The sequence below is a fragment of the Lepus europaeus genome, chromosome 13, assembly GCF_033115175.1.
Source record: "Lepus europaeus isolate LE1 chromosome 13, mLepTim1.pri, whole genome shotgun sequence".
NCBI classification, from domain to species: Eukaryota; Metazoa; Chordata; class Mammalia; order Lagomorpha; family Leporidae; genus Lepus; species Lepus europaeus.
The window spans coordinates 7,708,464-7,727,192 of NC_084839.1; the positions used below are offsets into that span (position 1 = coordinate 7,708,464).

The 18,729-nt window shown below is 47.3% G+C and overlaps 1 protein-coding gene across 3 annotated transcripts in view; it reads left to right on the top strand.

Moving 5' to 3' along the window:
* The window catches only part of TAF1B (TATA-box binding protein associated factor, RNA polymerase I subunit B), a 70,160-nt gene that overhangs the window by 44,143 nt on the left and 7,288 nt on the right, over positions 1–18,729 (top strand). For all 3 annotated transcript variants that reach the window (XM_062208950.1, XM_062208951.1, XM_062208952.1), the window contains 4 exons: positions 6,213–6,360; positions 10,519–10,696; positions 11,610–11,653; positions 13,407–13,497. In XM_062208950.1, coding sequence (XP_062064934.1) covers positions 6,213–6,360; positions 10,519–10,696; positions 11,610–11,653; positions 13,407–13,497 — 461 coding nt within the window. The remainder of the gene's footprint in view (positions 1–6,212; positions 6,361–10,518; positions 10,697–11,609; positions 11,654–13,406; positions 13,498–18,729) is intronic.

Sequence of the window (18,729 nt, forward strand, 5' to 3'; positions counted from 1 at the left end):
GCCCGCTCACTGTCCTACTGGGTAGGCCTCAGGCAGCCCGTGGCATTGTTTGTGCAATCTTTGTTAGGATAATAACCTGGCAGTTTAAAATCTACCTGAGGGAAGTTAAGGTGAGTGTTAGGGTAGCAGGTGTCCCCAGTCCCCTCAGTCCCACTCCTCCCTTCTGGAATTATGGGCAGCCTGCGCGAGGAGCTGATGGGTTTTGTTCCCGCACCCCACGCTGTCCTGGCCATCCCTGGAATGTGCGTGTGCACCTCCATTTTCATGCTCTGGAGAACAACCCTTGGAGGGTGTCCTCCACTCTGCAAGAGAAATGATGGGCTGCCTCTGCCTTCTCGTTCTCACTTTCCGTAGCTGGCCTGTTCTGTTGATTAGGGGTCCACAGCCATTTCATCGACCGCTGGAGATTCTCAGGCTTCAGTCTGCGTGAGAATTGTCTGAACTGCAGGTTCTGAGGCCAGTGTCAGGGATTGGCTCAGGAAGCCTGCTGGATAAGCACCTTACGGGGCTAGCGCTGTGGCGTAGCAGGTGAAGCCCCGGCCTGCAAGGCTGGCATCCCATATGAGTCCCAGCTGCTTCACTTCCGATCCAGCTCCCTGCTAATGCACCTGGGAAAGCAACAGAAGGTGGCCCAAGTGCTTGGGTCCCTGTACCCACGTGGGAGACCCCAAAGAAGCTCCTGGCTTCAGCCTGGCCCAGCCCCAGCCATTGTAGCCATTTGGAATGGAAAATCTGTACCCCCCCCCCCATCTCTCCCTCTCTCTGTGTAACTCTGGCTTTCAAATAAATAAAATAAAATAAAATAAAATAAAAAAGCACCTTGCAAGTGCTTCTGACCAAACCAGTGCTCCGAGCAGTGCCGTGAGTCTTGTTGCTCTGCCTCGGTCTCCCTTTGTCTTTGCACCTGGTCCCTCCAACAGCTTGAGGTGGAAGCAGACTCATTCATAACCAGAGGGCTGAGATAAAACACCTTGCTGAACACACCACGTTTTAAACGTGGTTCTGCTAATCCTCTTATTCTACGTGATGTAGCAGAGACTCCACACGCCTAGTGAAAACTCAGGCCCCATGAGAGCACTGGAGGTGTTTTGCAGATAACTGCGTTTGGTTTCTTTTCTTTTTAAGATTTATTTCTTTGAAAGGCAGAGTGACAGAAGGAGAAAAGGGAGAGAGGGAAACAGACATCTTCCATCCGCTGTTTCAGTCCCTAAATGGCCACAGTGGCGGATGCTGAGCCAGCGGCAGCCAGGAGCCTCAGCTCCATCCAGCTCTCCCCTGCTGGTGCAGGGTCCCAGGTCAGCAGCTGCTGCTGCACCAGGTGCGTTTGCTGAGTGCAGAGCGGCAGGGTCTTGAACCAGCACTCCGTTGTGGGATGCTGGTATCGCAGGCAGTGGCTTAACCCGCTGGGTCGCAACACCAGTCCCCAGTGCGCTTTCTACAAGTCAGAATAAGACTGTCTACCAGTTAGTGTTTACTTATTATATATAGTTACCCATGTTTTAGAATCTTGTCCAAATGAAAGACTGACTCCCTTCTCTGGGCTAAGGACAATGGGACAGAGACAAAAACGCTTCATTGCCTCTCTCTCTCTCTTAAAACCATGCTAAGTCGCAGTGTGCCCGCCTTTAGCCAAATGTCAGATACTTTGCGGATCAGCAGAGCAGGGCCCTGAGGAGCCTGGCTCAGCTGGACTGGGAGCAGATGTGGGTGGGGTGGGCACAGGGGTGTACATGGCCAAGCCTACAGGTGCAGTCGGGCCACTGCCTCCTGTGATGATGGTGGCAGGAGGTAGCAGTGCTGCTGTCCCCTTGTAACGCTTACCTCATTTGAGGCAGTACACAGAAGATTCCCGAGTCTTACACTGGAATCATTAACTAGTAATCCAGCGTGGTTTCCAGGCACAGGAGCCCTGAGCTTCAGATCCTACAGATGATATAGTTTCTTTTTGCTCAGTATATATTGTCCCCTGGAAGGGCATACCATATATATATTGGTATTACATGTTTAATAGTTACTGTTTAGTAACTGTATCTCTCCCCACTCCATATGATTCCTTTGCCAAAATTTAATGTAAGATAAAGGTAGTAGGGGCTGGTGTTGTGGCGGAGCAGATAAAACCACCTCCGGCAGCGCTGGAGTCCCATACAAGTGCCAGCTGTGTCCCGGCTGCTTCACTTCCTGTCCAGCTCCCTGCTGATGGCCTGGGAAAAGCAGCGGGAGGTGGCCCCAGTGGCTGGGCCCTTGCTACCCGCATGGAAGATGCAGATGAAGTTCCTGGCTTCTGACTTCTGCCCAGCTCAAGCCCTGGCCATTGCAGCCACTTGGGGAGTGAACCAGCAGACAGAAGATCTCTGTGTGTGTCTCCCTCTGTCTCTGTAACTCTGACTTTCACATAAATAAATAAATCTTTTAGAATATATATGTGATAAAGGTGGATATAATCGAGTAGTATAGATTTTGAATGTAGATTTTATATATTTTGATTTTTTTTAACTTTTCAGTTTAATTATGACCTCTTTAATATGTTGTTTTTCTCCCCTTTAGATGGGTGTTAGGTTTTTTTTATGCTTTATAAAACTCATGTGCATAGGTTTGCATTTGGACAGTTTCCAAGGGCGCGGTTCAGTGGCATCAGGTGTGTCCACACTGTTGCCCAGCCCTCAGCCCCTCTGTCTCCAGACCTTTTTCATCTTCCCAATTCTGTATCCATTAAATATTTTTTTAAATGTGCTCGAGAGAAACACCAGATTACTTTCTTTTCTTTTTTTAAAGATTCATTTATTTCTTTGAAAGAGTTACAGAGAGGCAGAGGCAGAGATAGAAGTCTTCCATCTGCTGGTTCACTCCCCAGATCGCCACAACCCCTGGAGCTGCACCAATCTGAAGCCAGGAGCCAGGAGCTTCCTCCTAGTCTTCCACGTGGGTGCAGGGGCTCAAGGACTTGGGCCATCTTCTACTGCTTTCCCGGGCTATAGCAGAGAGCAGGATCAGAAGAGGAGCAGCCAGGACTTGAACCAGTGTCCACATGGGATGCCAGTACCACACGTGGCAGTTTACCTGCTGTGCCACAGCACTGACCCTGTGTAGCCATTAAATTTTTTAAATTTATTTTTTATTTTTTCCATTAAATATTAACTTCCCATTCCCCACTTGCCCCAACCCCAGCAAATATCATTCTCCTTTCTGTCTCTGAAGGTGACTGTGTAAGTCAGGCTGTGCAGTGTTTGTCCTGTGTGTCAGGCTTACTTGGCACCAGGTCTTTAAGGATCGTCCATGTTGGAGCTTAGCTCAGAATTTCATTCTTTTTAAAGGATGAATGCTACTCCATGGTATGGAGAAACCACATTTGCTTGTTTCCACCTTTTAGCTATTGTGCTGTGTCTTGCTTTTTAAAACTCATATTGTACTAATGAGTATTTCCCTAAGTCACTGAACAGCCTAAGAAAGCACATTTTATTGTTTGTTTTTATAAATTTGCTTTATTTATTTGAAAGAATCACATACACATACACACACACACACATACAAACACAGAGAGAGGGGGAGGGAGGGAGAAGGAGAGAGAGGCAGAGGGAGATTCCAAATCCATTGGTTCATTCCCCAAATGTCCATGATGGTCAGGCTGGGCCAGGCTGAAGCCAGGAGCTCCATCTGGGTCTCCCATGTGGGTGGTAGAGGCCCAAGTACTTGAGCTATCTTGCGTTGCCTTCCCAGGCACATTAGCAGGGAGCCAGATTGGAAGCAGAGCAGCTGGGACTTGAACCTGCACTCCAGATAGGATGCTGACATAGAGTAGAATGCTGCACCGTAACACCAACCCCGGACAACAAATTTCAGTTGCTGCTCAATATGATGCGTGTAATTTATGTCTAACAAGGAAAGATGGATTCATAGAAGGGAATGTTTTCCAGTCATGCAAAATGATGTTTTCACAAGCTATCTCAAAATATTAGAAAATTCTCACAAAATAAAATCTTAGGTAGAAATTTGGGAGCTGAAACCTAATTAAGCTTGTACGAAACTCTCAGAGTGGAGCTTAGCCTAAGAGCAATGTAAATATTAGAGGGATTTCAGTAGGGGAGGGACGTATCAGGTTTGCATTCTAACATCTCTCTGTGGCTATGCATTGCCAAGGGCAAACACAGGTTTAAGGCTGCTGTCAGGAGGTTGGTCATTCTGGGTGGGAGGGGATGGAAGTAGAAAAGGAAAGAAATATTTATATTGCTATCCTATATATGCCACAGTGCCAGCCCCATTTTTTAGAAATGTGTCTATTAGGGTAGCATTGCATTGTTCGGGCAGATTTGCTGTATGTCATCGTGAGACAGGCTCCGTGGCAGTCTTCTGTACTCATACCCATACCCTTACCCTGTACCTTTGTTAGGGGTTTTTCCCTATGCCTTGTCATTGCACAATGGCTGCATTTAACCAAGTGAAATTTCCGAGAGAAATATTCATCCCTTCAATTGGTTCCCCACACCTTCATGTGTTAGAAGATGGGTGAGATGTAACAACTCGGGATTTCAATGCCTACATGCTCAAAGTGGGAAACAGATTTTTGCAAAGACTAAGGAAGAACATTTTAACAAGTAGGCACATTAAAAATAGCATGACTGCCTTCCGAGAAGGTGTTGGGCTCCCATTGCTGGAGGTTTCCAAGAAGGACCAGACATCCTCTTGCTAGGAATTCCAGTCACTTCAGGACTTCCTGTCTGCATGGGCTGGTCACTGTTTCTTCCATGCTGGTGAGGTTTGAACAGCTCTGCTACATGAAGTAGTTCACTTAACTGCTGTTATCTTTCCCTTCTTTTTTTCTTTTTCTCTTCTTTTTACACGTTTTATGTAGGTAAAATAGACATCATATATACAGCCGGACAGATGTTCCCGGTCACAGTCGCACCCCAGCTGTGCTGGGAGCAGCGTTGCCAGCCCCTCTTCCCGTCGCCGCCCACCCACCCTGGGCGTAACTGCTGTCCTGATTTGTGATGGCACGGGAGGTGCCGGGTGCTGTACTTTTGGTGAATGGGAGCATTCCGGGCCCCAGCTTCTTCGAAGGTTACATCTGAGGATTCACTCATATTGCCGCAGATGGCGCATAGCTCTCATTGCTCACTGGCATTCCATTGTGACAGTATGTGAAATTTTGCATCTCTCCTTTATCTTTAATGGATATTTGAGTAGTTACCAGCGTGGGGCTTTCACAGATGGTATTGTTGGGAACATTCTAGTACCTGTCCAGCACCTGTGGACAGGCATACACATTTCTGTGGGGTCTACGTAGGCAGGAATAAATTGCTTTGTTATAGAGTGTGTATGTGTTCAACTTATTAGACTGCCAAGTGGGTTTGCAAATGTTTGTGTGTAGGGCTGGTTTTAACGGGATCCTACGATATCAGACATGGTCTCTTCTCTGAACTCCTGTGAGTTTTTGTCTTTGTCTCCCTGTGGGACTTGGTAATTTGCTGTTTTGTGCTGTGGCTTTTATGTGTGCCTCATCTCCCTTTCCAGGTTGTAAACCCCTTGCAGGATTTGTCTCATTCATCTTTATACTTCCTAATACTCCAACCTGATGTTTCTGCGAATAGATGAATAAATGAGGCAACAATACATATAGTATTAATATTTGAAATATTTATAAATTGCAGAAGTACAAATAATATACACCAAAAACTGCAAAAACAATCTTGAAGCACTGGACAGAATTAACATATTGATAGATATTCAGAAAAAATGGATTTTTCAAAATTTTGCAAGAGAATCTTACATTCTGTAAAATTAGGAAGATGCGGTGTGAAGTAGATTTTCAGTGTGTAGACAGCCCGGCAGTGCCTGTCACAGATACACGTGCGTGTTAGATACCCGTGGTTTGTGGGTGCAGGGGAGGCTGGGTATCTGAGTAGCTCTTCGGGGTCTCAGCTCTGTCCTTTCCTTCAGATTCTTCCAAGGCAAGAAACGATGACTTGTCTGTATTGTGGGCAAGGCCAGTAAATATTGTGTGAGCCAAGTAAAATCGTGGTGGCTTTCAGATTTAGTGTGATGATTTAAAATTGCTGTGTTAGATTAGTCAGGACTCACAGATATCCCCCCCCTCATTTTTATTCCTTATTCTAGATTTTATTCAATAAATATGTATTATTTTTAAAGTGAGAAAATATTGTTAACAATAAATTATGTTGTGTGAACCATTGCCCTGATTACCTCTTTTATTTCAGTCATGGCCTGACTATGAAGATATCTACAAAAAGATGATTGAAATTGCCATATTCTTAGATTTGCCTCGTTTTCCAGACATAACCGAGGACTGCTACCTCCACCCCAACATCTTGGTCACGAAGTACCTGATGGAAGTCAATCTCCCTGGTGAGTGAGTGGTGTGACGTGCGCAGACGGCTGCAGCCTGGAGCTTTGTCGCACAGTCCTCCCTTAAAGGAATTCAGATCGTTGAGTGGCTAAAGGCACACTGTTCAGGGTCAGATTCTATTTTGGCAGGAGATTTATGCCTGAGAAGACAGGTTTGGCTTTTGTAGCAAATGTGCTGAGTGCAGTAAAGTGGCAGATGTTTCGGTGTGTGTTGTTAGTGACCTAATCCGCCCCACCCAGAGCAAAGCACCAGCGGTGTTATTACATAATGAGCCTGAAGAGAGAAAATGCCAGCCACTGCTCTGGTGACATTTTTGTTGGGTAGTAACGTACGCTACCTCCAATCCCTAAGACAAATGGAGAGGCAGCCTGGTCGGAGAAGAGCAGACTCTGTAGGGCAAGGAGACAGCGTGGAGACAGCCTCGCCATACCTGTCACGGTGGTGCCGATGGAATTTATGATGGAATCCAGTCCAGAATTCTTGCTGGACGAGAAAAGTGAGCTCAGGACTTTATTCTCAGGAGAAGACACAGCAGGATATGACTGTGTCATCGCTAAAGCAACACCAAGTATGTGGTTGTACTCTTAATAGGAGAAGAAAGGCATACTTACCTGTGACGTGAAAAAGCAAATACAAAGTTGTGTACATGAACTGTAACATAAATAGAAATATATAGTAATGTACAAATATAAATATCAAATCCATAATTTTAAAAGCTTTTGGGGCTGGCACTGTGGCACAGCACTGGTTAAAACCCTGGTTAAAGCCCTGGCCTGAAGCACCAGAATCTCATCTGGGCACTGGTTCTAGTCCTGACTGTTCTTCTGAGCCAGCTCTCTGCTGTGGCCTGGGACAGCAGTAGAAGATGGCACAAGTCGGCCCTTGCACCAGCTGGGAGACCCGGAGGAAGCTCCTGGCTCCTGACTTCGGATCGGCTCAGCTCCAGCCATTGTGGCCATTTTGAGAGTGGACCAGCGAATAGAAGACCTCTCTGTCTCTGCCTCCCTGTAACTCTTTTTTTCTTTTTTTAAAAAGATTTATTTTATTTATTTGAAAGTCAGAGCTATACAGAGAGAGATCTTCCATCCACTGGTTCACTCCCCAGTTGGCCGCAACGGCCAGAGCTGCGCTGATCCGGAGCCAGGAGCCAGGAGCCAGGAGCTTCTTCCAGGTCTCCCATGCAGGTGCAGGGGCCCAAGCACTTGGGCCATCTTCTACTGCTTTCCCAGGCCATAGCAGAGAGCTGGATCGGAAGAGGAGCAGCTGGGACTAGAACTGGTGCCACATGGAATGCTGGCGCTTCAGACCAGGGCATTAACCCACTGCGCCACAGCACCGGTCCCTCTGTAACTCTTTCAAATAAATAAAAATCTTTAAAAAAAAAAAAAAGAGCTTATTTTAAAACAAAAAAATTTAAACTTTTCAAATTATTTAGTATCATTTAAAAAACAAAGGAATGTATGTTTTTTGAGAGTTCAGATGTCACTAATTAAGATTCCGAAATTTGGAAGATCTTGTTTCTGTATTTTGACTATTGGATAGATGAGAATTAATTGTTTTGGATTTATTTTTAAAAATTTGCTGCTTTGATGGTTCTCTCAAGTGTGGGATATTTCTGTGTTCTGTCATTCCAAAATCCTGAACAGAGAAAGAATGCTGGATTGTGTAACTGATGCAGTCCGGTTAATAGCAAGTGGGTATGTATGGGACAGAGAGGGGCTAGTGTTACTTTCTGAACAGTGTGTGTATATAACATGTCATAGGGGCTGGCACTGTGGCACAGGGGGTTAAGCCACCATCTGCAGTGCTAGCATCCCGTATGGGCACCAGTTCAATTCCCAGCTGCACCACTTCTGATCCAGCTCCCTGCTAACGTGCCTGGGAAAGCAGTGGCCCAAGTCCTTGGGCCTCTGCACCCGCATGGGAGACCCGGAAGAAGCTCCTGGCTCCTAGCTTTGTAATTAGCACAGCTCTGGCTGTTGTGGCCATCTGGGGAGTGAACCAGTGGATGGAAGACCTCTCTCTCTCTCTCTCTCTCTCTCTCTCTCTCTCTCTCTCTCTTCTTCTCTCTGTGTAATCTGATTTTCAAATAAATAAATAAACCTTTAAAAAAAAAAGAAATTGAATTTTGGGCCCAGTGCTGTGGTGTAGAAGGTTAAACCTCCACCTGCAGTGTCGGCATCCAATATGGGCATTGGTTCAAGTCCCAGCTGTTCCGCTTCTGATCCAGCTCCCTGCTGATGTGCCTGGGAAAGCAACAGCAGATGGCCCAAGTGCTTGGGCCCTTGCACCCACGTGGGAGACCTGGAAGAAGCCTCTGACTCCTGGCTTTGGCCTGGCCAAGCCGCAGCCATTGCTACCATTTGGGGATTGAACCAGCAGGTGAAAGATCTCTCTTCCCCTTCCTCTCTGTCTGCCTCTGGTTCTCCTTCTCTGTAGCTCTTTCAAATAAATAAATAAATGTTTAAAAAAAAAAAAAAAGAAATTTTAACTTTTACCCAGGGTTTTCACAGTATATTCACTTACTCTTATCTCACCTCAGTTTATCCTCACCATAAGCCCATTTTACAAGTGAAGGAACTAGTTAAGTGGCTGTAATCCAGAATTACAAAGCTACTGATTGGGAACCTAAATATAGATTCAGCCGGCGCCGTGGCTCAACAGGCTAATCCTCCGCCTTGCGGCGCCGGCACACCGGGTTCTAGTCCCGGTCGGGGCACCGATCCTGTCCCGGTTGCCCCTCTTCCAGGCCAGCTCTCTGCTGTGGCCAGGGAGTGCAGTGGAGGATGGCCCAAGTCCTTGGGCCCTGCACCCCATGGGAGACCAGGAGAAGCACCTGGCTCCTGCCATCGGAACAGCGCGGTGCGCCGGCCGCAGCGCGCTACCGCGGCGGCCATTGGAGGGTGAACCAACGGCAAAAGGAAGACCTTTCTCTCTGTCTCTGTCTCTCACTGTCCACTCTGCCTGTCAAAAAAATAAATAAATAAATAAATAAATCTTATTAAATATAGATTCAAGGTCTCCTGGTTCCAAGACCCCAGGTGGTCTGTCTTGAGTGACAGCTGCATGTCATTCCTAAGAAGCAGTTCCTGTGGTTAAACACAGGGTGAGGGCCTCGGGCTGCTGGCCAAGGTGCCAGCTAATGTGTGTGCATTCCACGAGTGGCACTTGGCCTTCCAGGAAAGCCAGTTTCAGGAAAGGGCAGCTTGTTGTAGAAACACAGACAAGAGAACACTGCTAGATAACGCCTGTTGGTTAAGGGTGTGTCCTGCAAACAGTAGATGTTTAGAAGTCAAAACTGGAAAAGGTATGCCTTGCCAAGGTTCTACCATTCATTTTTCTACTCAAACAGCATTTTGAGGTTTAGTTTATTCACAAATGTGTGTCTCCAGGTTCTATGGTGTCTTTTTAAAAGATATTTATTTATTTATTTGAAAGGCAGAGTTACAGAGGCAGAGGAAGGAAGAGAGGTCTTTTATCCGCTGGTTCACTCCCCCGATGGCTGCAAAGGCTGGAGCTGCACCCATCTGAAGCCAGGAGCTTCTTCTGGGTCTCCCACACGGGTGCAGGGACCCAAGGACTTGGGCCATCTTCCACTGCTTTCCCAGGCCATAGTAGAGAGCTGGATTGGAAGTGGAGCAGCTGGGACTCGAACCAGCACCCATATGGGATGCCAGCACTGCAGGCGGCGGCTTTACCCACTACCCACTGTGCCAATAGCGCCAGCCCCTAGAGTGTCATATTTTAAGATAAAAGTTATGGTATAGAGGCCGGCACTGTGGCGCAGCAAGTTAAAGTCCTGTCCTGAAGCGCTGGCATCCCTTATGGGTGCCAGTTCTAGTCCCGGCTGCTCTGCTTCCGATCCAGCTCTCTGCTGTGGCCTGGGAAAGCAGTGGAAGATGGCCCAAGTCCTTGGGTCCCTGCACCCATGTGGGAGACCCGGAAGAAGCTCCTGGCTCCTGGCTTCAGATCGGCGTGGCTCTGGCCATTGCAGCCATCTAGAGAGTGAACCAGTGGATGGAAGACCTTTCTCTCTCTGCCTCTCTCTGTAACTCTTTCAAATAGATCTTTAAGAAAAAAAGTTATGGTATATACATTGATGTGGTCTAATTAGCCAAAAAATTTAATGTAAGTCTTACTGTTTTGTTCTACAACAGATGAAATGCAGGGTTTAACCTGCCAAGTAGTGAAGATGACTGGAATAGGAGAAGTGGATTTCCTGACGTTTGATCCTATCGCTAAAATGGCGAAGACTGTTAAATATGATGTGCAAGCTGTGGCTGTCATTGTGGTGGCACTGAAACTGCTCTTTTTATTGGATGACAATGTGGAATGGTGAGTGGGTGTTAATTTCACAAGTAATACTTTTCTGTGGTGATCTTGATTTTTAATAAAAGATACGGAAAAAGCTTTTTTGTTGCTTTTACCTAATTGTTTAGAGTAAAGGAATGCATATGGCGTCCACACAGGAAGTGGAGCCACTCCGTAGTCACGGGACATTGACTGGTACTCTGTGGTAACAATTATTCTTACACAGTCTTTGACTCAGCTTGGTGTTGGTTGTTGGATCCTGTTTTATTCCTGTTATTCTGAAGGTAGCAGTATTTCTCATTGTTCCACTGATTCCTGAACTTTAAAATATCCCCTGAGCTTTGAGGATCACTTAGCACTTATGTCGTATGCCTGTAGACCGATGGCACTGTGTGTGTCTCAGAGATCATGGAAATTAAAGGAATCTAAGCTGTTGTCCCTCCCCAGTGTCAGCACAGAGTGACGCTGTTTGCGGCGTCCGTGCTTGTTCTCCTCTAAAACTTGACACCAGTTTCAAGTACTGTTTTGTACTTCTCTTTCAGAGGCTTTCAGAATTTACCCAAATACATGGTTTCTACATAGATTGACTTGGGGCCGGCGCCGTGGCTCACTTGGTTAATCCTCTGCCTGCAGTGCCAGCATCCCATATGGGCGCTGCTTCTAGTCCCGGTTGCTCCTCTTCCAGGCCAGCTCTCTGCTGTGGCCCGGGAGGGTGGTGGAGGATGGCCCAGTGCTTGAGCCCCTGCGCCCGCATGGGAGGCCAGGAGGAGGCACCTGGCTCCTGGCTTCGGATTGGCGCAGCACTGGCCATGGTGGCCATTTGGAGGTGAACTAATGGAAGGAAGACCTTTCTCTGTCTCTCTCTCACTGTCTAACTCGATCTGTCAATAAATAAATAAATAAATAAATACATTGACTCACTCATTGTTGTCTCCAGGTCTTTGTCTGATCTTGCTGAAGACTATAATGAAGACCACCAAGGTACTTAATTTTCATCAATCAGATTCAAAGAGACTGTAAATGATAAATTAAAAGATACAGTAAATTCGGGGGGTGGGGAAAATCTGCACTTACACATACACATATGCAAGTGCACAACTCATACCTTATGCCAGGGTTACCTCGTTATTTCTCTAGGCTGCTAAGAAACTTGAGTGCCTTCAGCTGTGTGGAGAGCAGCCTGCGTGTCGTTCTCAGCCCTGCTGGCCAAGCGCACTAGGCCGTGGGCCTGCTGTTGGCGGCTCTGTGGCCGTCCTGCCTGTCCTGATGCTTCAGTGCGCTCCTGCCTGGCCCTCTGTCTGAAGTGCTGTCTCCCTCTTAGCTCCCACTCCCCTTCACTCCTCAAGAGGGAGCATAAACATCACTCTGCACACCCACCCGCTAGGCCCTGCTTCCCCTCTTCCTAAATCAGAACAAGCACTGTGGCCACCAGCACTCCTGTCCAGACTTCTGCTGCTCAGTGTTGAGTCGCGGCCTAGGTGTCACTCTGCCTATTAGATCGCTAATTTTCCTAAAGTGCGTAGAAGAATCTGGTGCACAGTAAGTGCCTGACGCTGATGGGAGGTGGTGAGGAGCCAGCGGGGAAGGCCGCATCTTTGTTTTTAAGTGCATCTTCAGGGTCTAGCGTAGTAACTGGCCCGAGAACCACGAGTGAAGTTTGCAAACAGCTGAAGTCTTACATTCAATTCCAGTTGCTTAATCCTCGCTAGGATCTCACGGTCATTGGATTTAGGGTCTTAAGTTTCATGGTGAGAACCATTTTGCTTGTTCTTTCCAGAATATGTGCAAATAAAACACTTCTCCCTGCAGATTGCTCACACTGGCCTCTGTGTAAGGGTGAGAGGTGGAACCGAGTGCCTGTCCCTTCTGGTGCTGCAGGATCACCCTGCCCGGCACACTGCTGCGGCTCCCCCAGAGGCCGCAGAGTGGCTGTGCTGGTACGGGCCGGGCTTGCGGTCTGCAGTCTCTGCCTCCCCCCACCCGGCCCCCACCTCACTGATGAGGGGCTCGAGCGTAGTCCAGGCCAGAGAACCTCGAGTTTCTCATTCTAGTTTTGCCCTAGTGATGTCCTTATCCTTCTTTGGTGGTCTCCTCCCTCCAGTGGCTGTGTGCTTTACACACCTGTTTTGGGTTAGGTGATGAGTATATTGACCAGCTGAAAAAAATTGTTAATTAGACATTGAAGGGGCAGTTTTTATTAGCGAATAATTCCCTTTGTACTTGAGTGCTTTCAGTGCCGTTGTCTCCATAACCTCTGCATCATGAACACACACTCACCCCACCCGTGATCTTTGGGCTAGGGTTAGGAAGAACAGGATAGGCGCTGGCAGGACTGAGAGGCTGGGTGGGTGCAGCTGCTCCTGTCCATTCCACAGTTGCAGGTCGTCGTCTGGTATGTTTGCAGACATGTTGGCACCACCGCAGGCCGGGCCATACTGCCGAGTGTTAGGGAGGAGGAGGCCTACTTGTATGTTGAAAAAGTCTGTTTCTAGGAGACACCGATTCCTGGATTAAAAAGGTGGCTTCAGGATAACAAGGTGGAACCACCCTATAGGGAGGAAACTTAGACAAGGGAGTGTGACAGGTGCTTGGGAGAATCATGAGTGTGGAGACAGCGACTCGCTCATCATGTCCAAGAGCTGTTATGTAAACATCAGTTATAGGAATGAACGAAAATTCAAACGAACCACGTTTATTATGTTTATTGGCTAATCACAGGTTCCATTTCTTTCAGATAAGCCGTGGTTTGATTTCAGAAAGTGGTACCAAGTTATGAAGAAAACCGTTGATGAGAAAAAACAAAAATGGGAGGAAGCCAGGGCAAAGTAAGTGACGCGTCCTGCCTCGCGGGTCTGCCTGGCTTTACCTGGGCAAGCGGGGCCGCGCCAGCAGACGGCTTCTCCAGGAAGAGGGGCCCGACTTCTCATTGGTTTTTCTTTTTGTTAGTATGAACTGTTAACTAATATTAGTTACTATTATTAACTATTATCTAACCTCTGCATTTGATTTGGGTTGTGCCAGTGTCTCTGTTCCAGGATCCAATCCAGGGTACAAATTTAACAAATTTGACTTTAAATGCAAATTTAACATAATTTGCACAAGTCTTGCCTGGATTTCTGGTACTCCTGCCTCCTTCCCTTTCTCAGCATCATTTGGTCGTTTCCCATCTATGCGTCCTAATATCACAAAGATTACAAATGTCACATATGTAGTCTTTGGGTATGTCATCAGAATGTTTCCCACTCCCCAAACAAAGGTCCTGTGGCCATCAGAACAGAGGAGCAGACGGTGAGTGTGTGTGATGCCCTCGGCCCCTCCGACCTCCTCTGGCTGCAGGGGGCTCCACCGCAGCAGCCGGGGAAGACAGAGCTTGGGGGCAGGCAGGGCTGGGCTTGAATCCTGGCTGTGTTTCCCATTAGGCTGACTTCGCCCCTTAGCCTTAGTGAGCAGAAGCTGAGTTAACTTGAAATTTTTAAACACCGTATCTTATATAATACAGAATATATTTCCATTGATTTCTGATTAGAACAGTTTTATTCTCAGAGTTTTGAGTCTCCATGCAATTTTGAAGAAGTTAACAACTATTTCATGTAAATTTTCTAATTTAATAATACCAATTTGGGCTGGCGCCGTGGCTTAACAGGCTAATCCTCCGCCTTGCGGCGCCGGCACACTGGGTTCTAGTCACGGTTGGGGTGCCGGATTTTATCCCGGTTGCCCCTCTTCCAGGCCAGCTCTCTGCTGTGGCCCGGGAAGGCAGTGGAGGATGGCCCAAGTGCTTGGGCCCTGCACCCGCATGGGAGACCAGGAGAAGCACCTGGCTCCTGGCTTCGGATCAGAGCGATACGCCGGCCGCAGCGGCCATTGGAGAGTGAACCAATGGCAAAAAAGGAAGACCTTCTCTCTGTCTCTCTCTCTCTCATTATCCACTCTGCCTGTCAAAAAAAAAAAAAAAAAGAACTAGGCTTACTAACTTACTAACTTTTCCCCTAAAGTAAGGGGAGACGTTAGAAACCGCAGAAAGTCTAGTTATGAAGTGGCATTTTCCAAGGAAGCCTGCTGCAGACCAATGTACAAACAAGTGTAAGTCACTGCCCACTCTTTTTTTTTTTTTTTTTAATTTGAAAGACAGTTACAGAAAGAGGTAGAGACAGAGAGAGAGAGAGATCTTCCATCCGCTGGTTCACTCCCCACATGGCCACAACGACCAGAGCTGCGCCGAGCCGAAGCCAGGAGCTAGGAACCTCCTCCAGGTCTCCCACGTGGATGCAGGGGCCCAAGCACTTGGGCCATCTTCTACTGTTTCCCATGCCATAGCAGAGAGCTGGATCGGAAGAGAGGCAGCCGGGTCTAGAACTGACGTCCAAATGGGACGCTGGCGCTTTAGGCCAGGGCTTTAACCCAGTGTGCCACAGCACCAGCCCCACTGCCCATTCTTAACCACAAAGCCCTTGTGTGTGCTCTTCACCTGCCATTTCACCCTACCCCACCCCCATTTTGCCTCTAGTTTCTTGTTTTTCTCTTTAGATATCGTCTTCCATGTGGTCAGATAAAAATCATTAAGACATTTTCTGTAGCTCTGGCTTACTATGCATGAGATCATGGAAAATCACTAATGAACAGTAGCTGAAACCCTGAAAACGCCGTCAGAGGCTGCTTTAACGACTTCTATTTGTTATTGAAAATGTTGAGAAGAGCATGGAAGTAAATTAAAAAGCATATGCAGAAAAGCCCTGGGGCCAGCGCCGTGGCACAAAGGGTAAAAGCCACTACCTGCAGCACCAGCACCCCATATGGGCACTGGTTCGAGTCCTGGCTGCTCCACTTCTGATCCAGCTCCCAGCTAATGCACATGGGGAAGCAGCTATAGGTGGCCCAAAGTAGCAAGAACCTCCTGGCTCCTGTCTTTGGATAGGCCTGGCTCTGGCCGTTGCAGCCATTTGGGGAGTGAACCAGCAGATGGAAAGTTTGTCTTTCTGTCTCTCCCTTTCTCTCTCTCTCTCTCTCTCTAACTCTGCCTTTCAAATAAAAAATAAATAAATCTTTAAAAAGAAAAATCCCAGCCATCTTTTGGCTTAGGCAAGCATTTCTGGAATATGATCCCAAAAGCGTGATCAATAAAAGAAAATTGACTTCATGAGGTGTAAGAACCTCTGCTCCTCAAAAGACACTTAAGGGAATAAGAAGCCGCAGGCTGGGAGAAATTATGACAAGTCACATTCTGATAAGAGATCTGTGATGAGGATATATAAAAAATTCTCGTACAATGAGAAAGCAACTCAATTTTGTCAAATGGACAAAAGATTTATTAGACCAAAGATTTATATGTAGATGGCACACAAAAGTTGCTTGACATTATTAGTAAAGAATGCAAATTAAATCCACAGTGAGAAATCGTTACACATCAATTAGAATGCCTTAAAACAAAACCAAACAAAAGCAGAAATTGGCCATACCAAGTATGGGGACGAAAGTTAGGCAGTTTATTCTCATAAAGTTAGAAATGCACTTACTATAGTAGCCAGCGATTTCCACTCCTAGGTATTTACTCAAGTGAAGTGAAAAATCAAATTCACATAAAATTCACATGGAGATGTTTATAGTGACTTCATTCCTAATTGCCTAAAACAAGCAGCAGCCTAGACATCCTTCCGCTGGGAACGGGTAAGCTTCAGCCTGACGCTGAGGTAGAATACCATGCAACAACGCAGAGAAACAAACCTGTGACACACACAGCAGTGGGAGTGAGTCCAGTACCTCTGCTAAGTACCCGACTCGGGAAGTCCCATTTGTCTATTCCATTTGTGTTACACTCTGGAAGACTGAGCTTAGAGAGGCAGAGAAAGAGCAGCGGTTGTCTGGGACAAGGCTATGGAGGGGAATCGACTTTCACAGTGTGGGGCAGGTTTTCCAGAATAAAGAGCTGTTCTGTATGTCATGATGGTGATCACAAGCTGGATGTGTTTGTCAGCACTGGCAGAGCACTGACAATGGTGACTTCTACATGGACATTGTGCCTCAGCTTTTTAAAAGATTCATCTATTTATTTGAAAGGCAAAGTTAAGAGAAATTGATCTTCCATCCACTGTTCACTCCCCAATGGTTGCAATGACCAGGGCTGGGCTGGACCAGAGCCAGGAGCCAGGAGCCTCATGCAGGGTCTCCCACATGGTGGCAGAGGCCCAAGCATTTGGACCATCCTCCACTGCCCTCCCAGGCACACTAGCAGGGAGCGGAATTGGGAGTGGAGCAGCTGGGATTGAGCTGGCTCCCATAGGAGAGGCTTGGAGGCAGCAGCCTGACCAGGTGCACTACCACACTGGCCCCTCGACTTTTTGTTAAATGAGGAATCAAATGATGTAGAGACAGGGAAAATATACAGATAACTTGAAGCCAGAAAACAGGCGTGTGGCCTGTCCCTGTAGCTTTATGTAATTAGAAGAGATGGGCCGGCCAGCACCATGGCTCACTAGGCTAATCCTCCGCCTGCGGCGCCGGCACCCCAGGTTCTAGTCCCGGTCGGGGCACCAGATTCTGTCCCTGCTGCTCCTCTTCCAGGCCAGCTCTCTGCTGTGGCCCGGGAGTGCAGTGGAGGATGGCCCAAGTGCTTGGGCCCTGCACCCCATGGGAGACCAGGAGAAGTACCTGGCTCCTGGCTTTGGATCGGCGCAGCACACCAGCTGTAGCAGCCATTTGGGGGGTGAACCAACAGAAGGAAGACCATTCTCTCTGTCTCTCTGTCTCTCTCACTGTCTAACTCTGCCTGTCAAAAAGAAGAGGTGGGCCAAACACAGGACGTTTGTGAAGAACCCTTAGCTTCAGAAGGGCATCTGCACGGTTGAGTGTTGTTTCCAGTCCCCTTTCCCATCCTGTGGGCGGAGGACGTTAGGAAGTGGCAGTGCAGCCTCCTGATGCTCGCGGGGCTCCCATTGGTGTGGGTGTTCGTTGGTTACAGACAGGAGCTGACTTGGGAACCCAGGAGGAGTGTGTCAGGTGGCTGTGCCCGGAGACTGGGGCAGACTGCTTTAGGGGAGTTATTGTTGGTGATTCTGTTACTCTAAGTGTTTAGGAGAGAGGTTTTAAAGAATTGCAGACTCGTTTACCACAGGATTAGATGGTAAACTTTCTGATAGACTACATGTGGTTTGGTTCATTACCGTTTCATTTATATGATGATTAGAGAGTACTGCATTGCTGTTCTTAACTGTGGGAATTCAGAGTAAAGAGTTTGTGTCTCTTTTATGCATAGTCATTATTTTACTGATTTAAGTAGTTATGAAATCCTTAGGTCTCAATTCCTAAATTACTAAAATGCTGTCATAAAATTGCTAATATCTCCTTTTATATACATTTTCTTCTCAGCATGAAAAATAATGTGGAAAATTACCCATTATAGAATACTGTGGGTTAAAAAATATAATTCCTATCATCTTCTTTTCTGGAAAATCCACAGATAATTGAGTGTCTCCTATCCAAGCACTTGTCAAGTGCCGGATAATTTATTCTAGTAATTATGTAGGTTCAAAGACGCCGCATTTACTTCACCCTAATTATTCCTTACAACAGTCTTGTAAAGGTAGAAAACAGGTTTGGAGAGGCGGAATTCTCTTGTTCATCCGTTAGTTCTTCAGCCTCTTTCACGGGCTCCTCTTGTGCGCCGCTGCTCCCAACGCGAGGGACACAGAGGACAGGAGCCATTCCTGACTTGGAGAACCTCGGTGCTGTGTCACTCACGGTGATCCCGCCGGGCAGTGGCAGGCCAGCTCCCCTCCCTCAGTGCGCTCTCCCATCGCCGGATTGTCTCTCTGAGGGAGGATCCAGAGGAGGTAGATTCACTTTTACTAGAAGTTGTGAAAGTCCTTAATCTAGGGAACTCAGAAGTCACGGAAATGAGATTGAGGATGAACACTGGTGTCTGTTCCAATGTCAGCACCAGAACATTGCCCCACCTCTGGGCCCGAGTCCGGGGCTGGTGACGCTCATCTGTAGGAACCTCTGAGGGCTCTTAGTCTTTGCCTGGAGGGCGCCGGGGCCGGGTGACTGCACGACCCCCATGG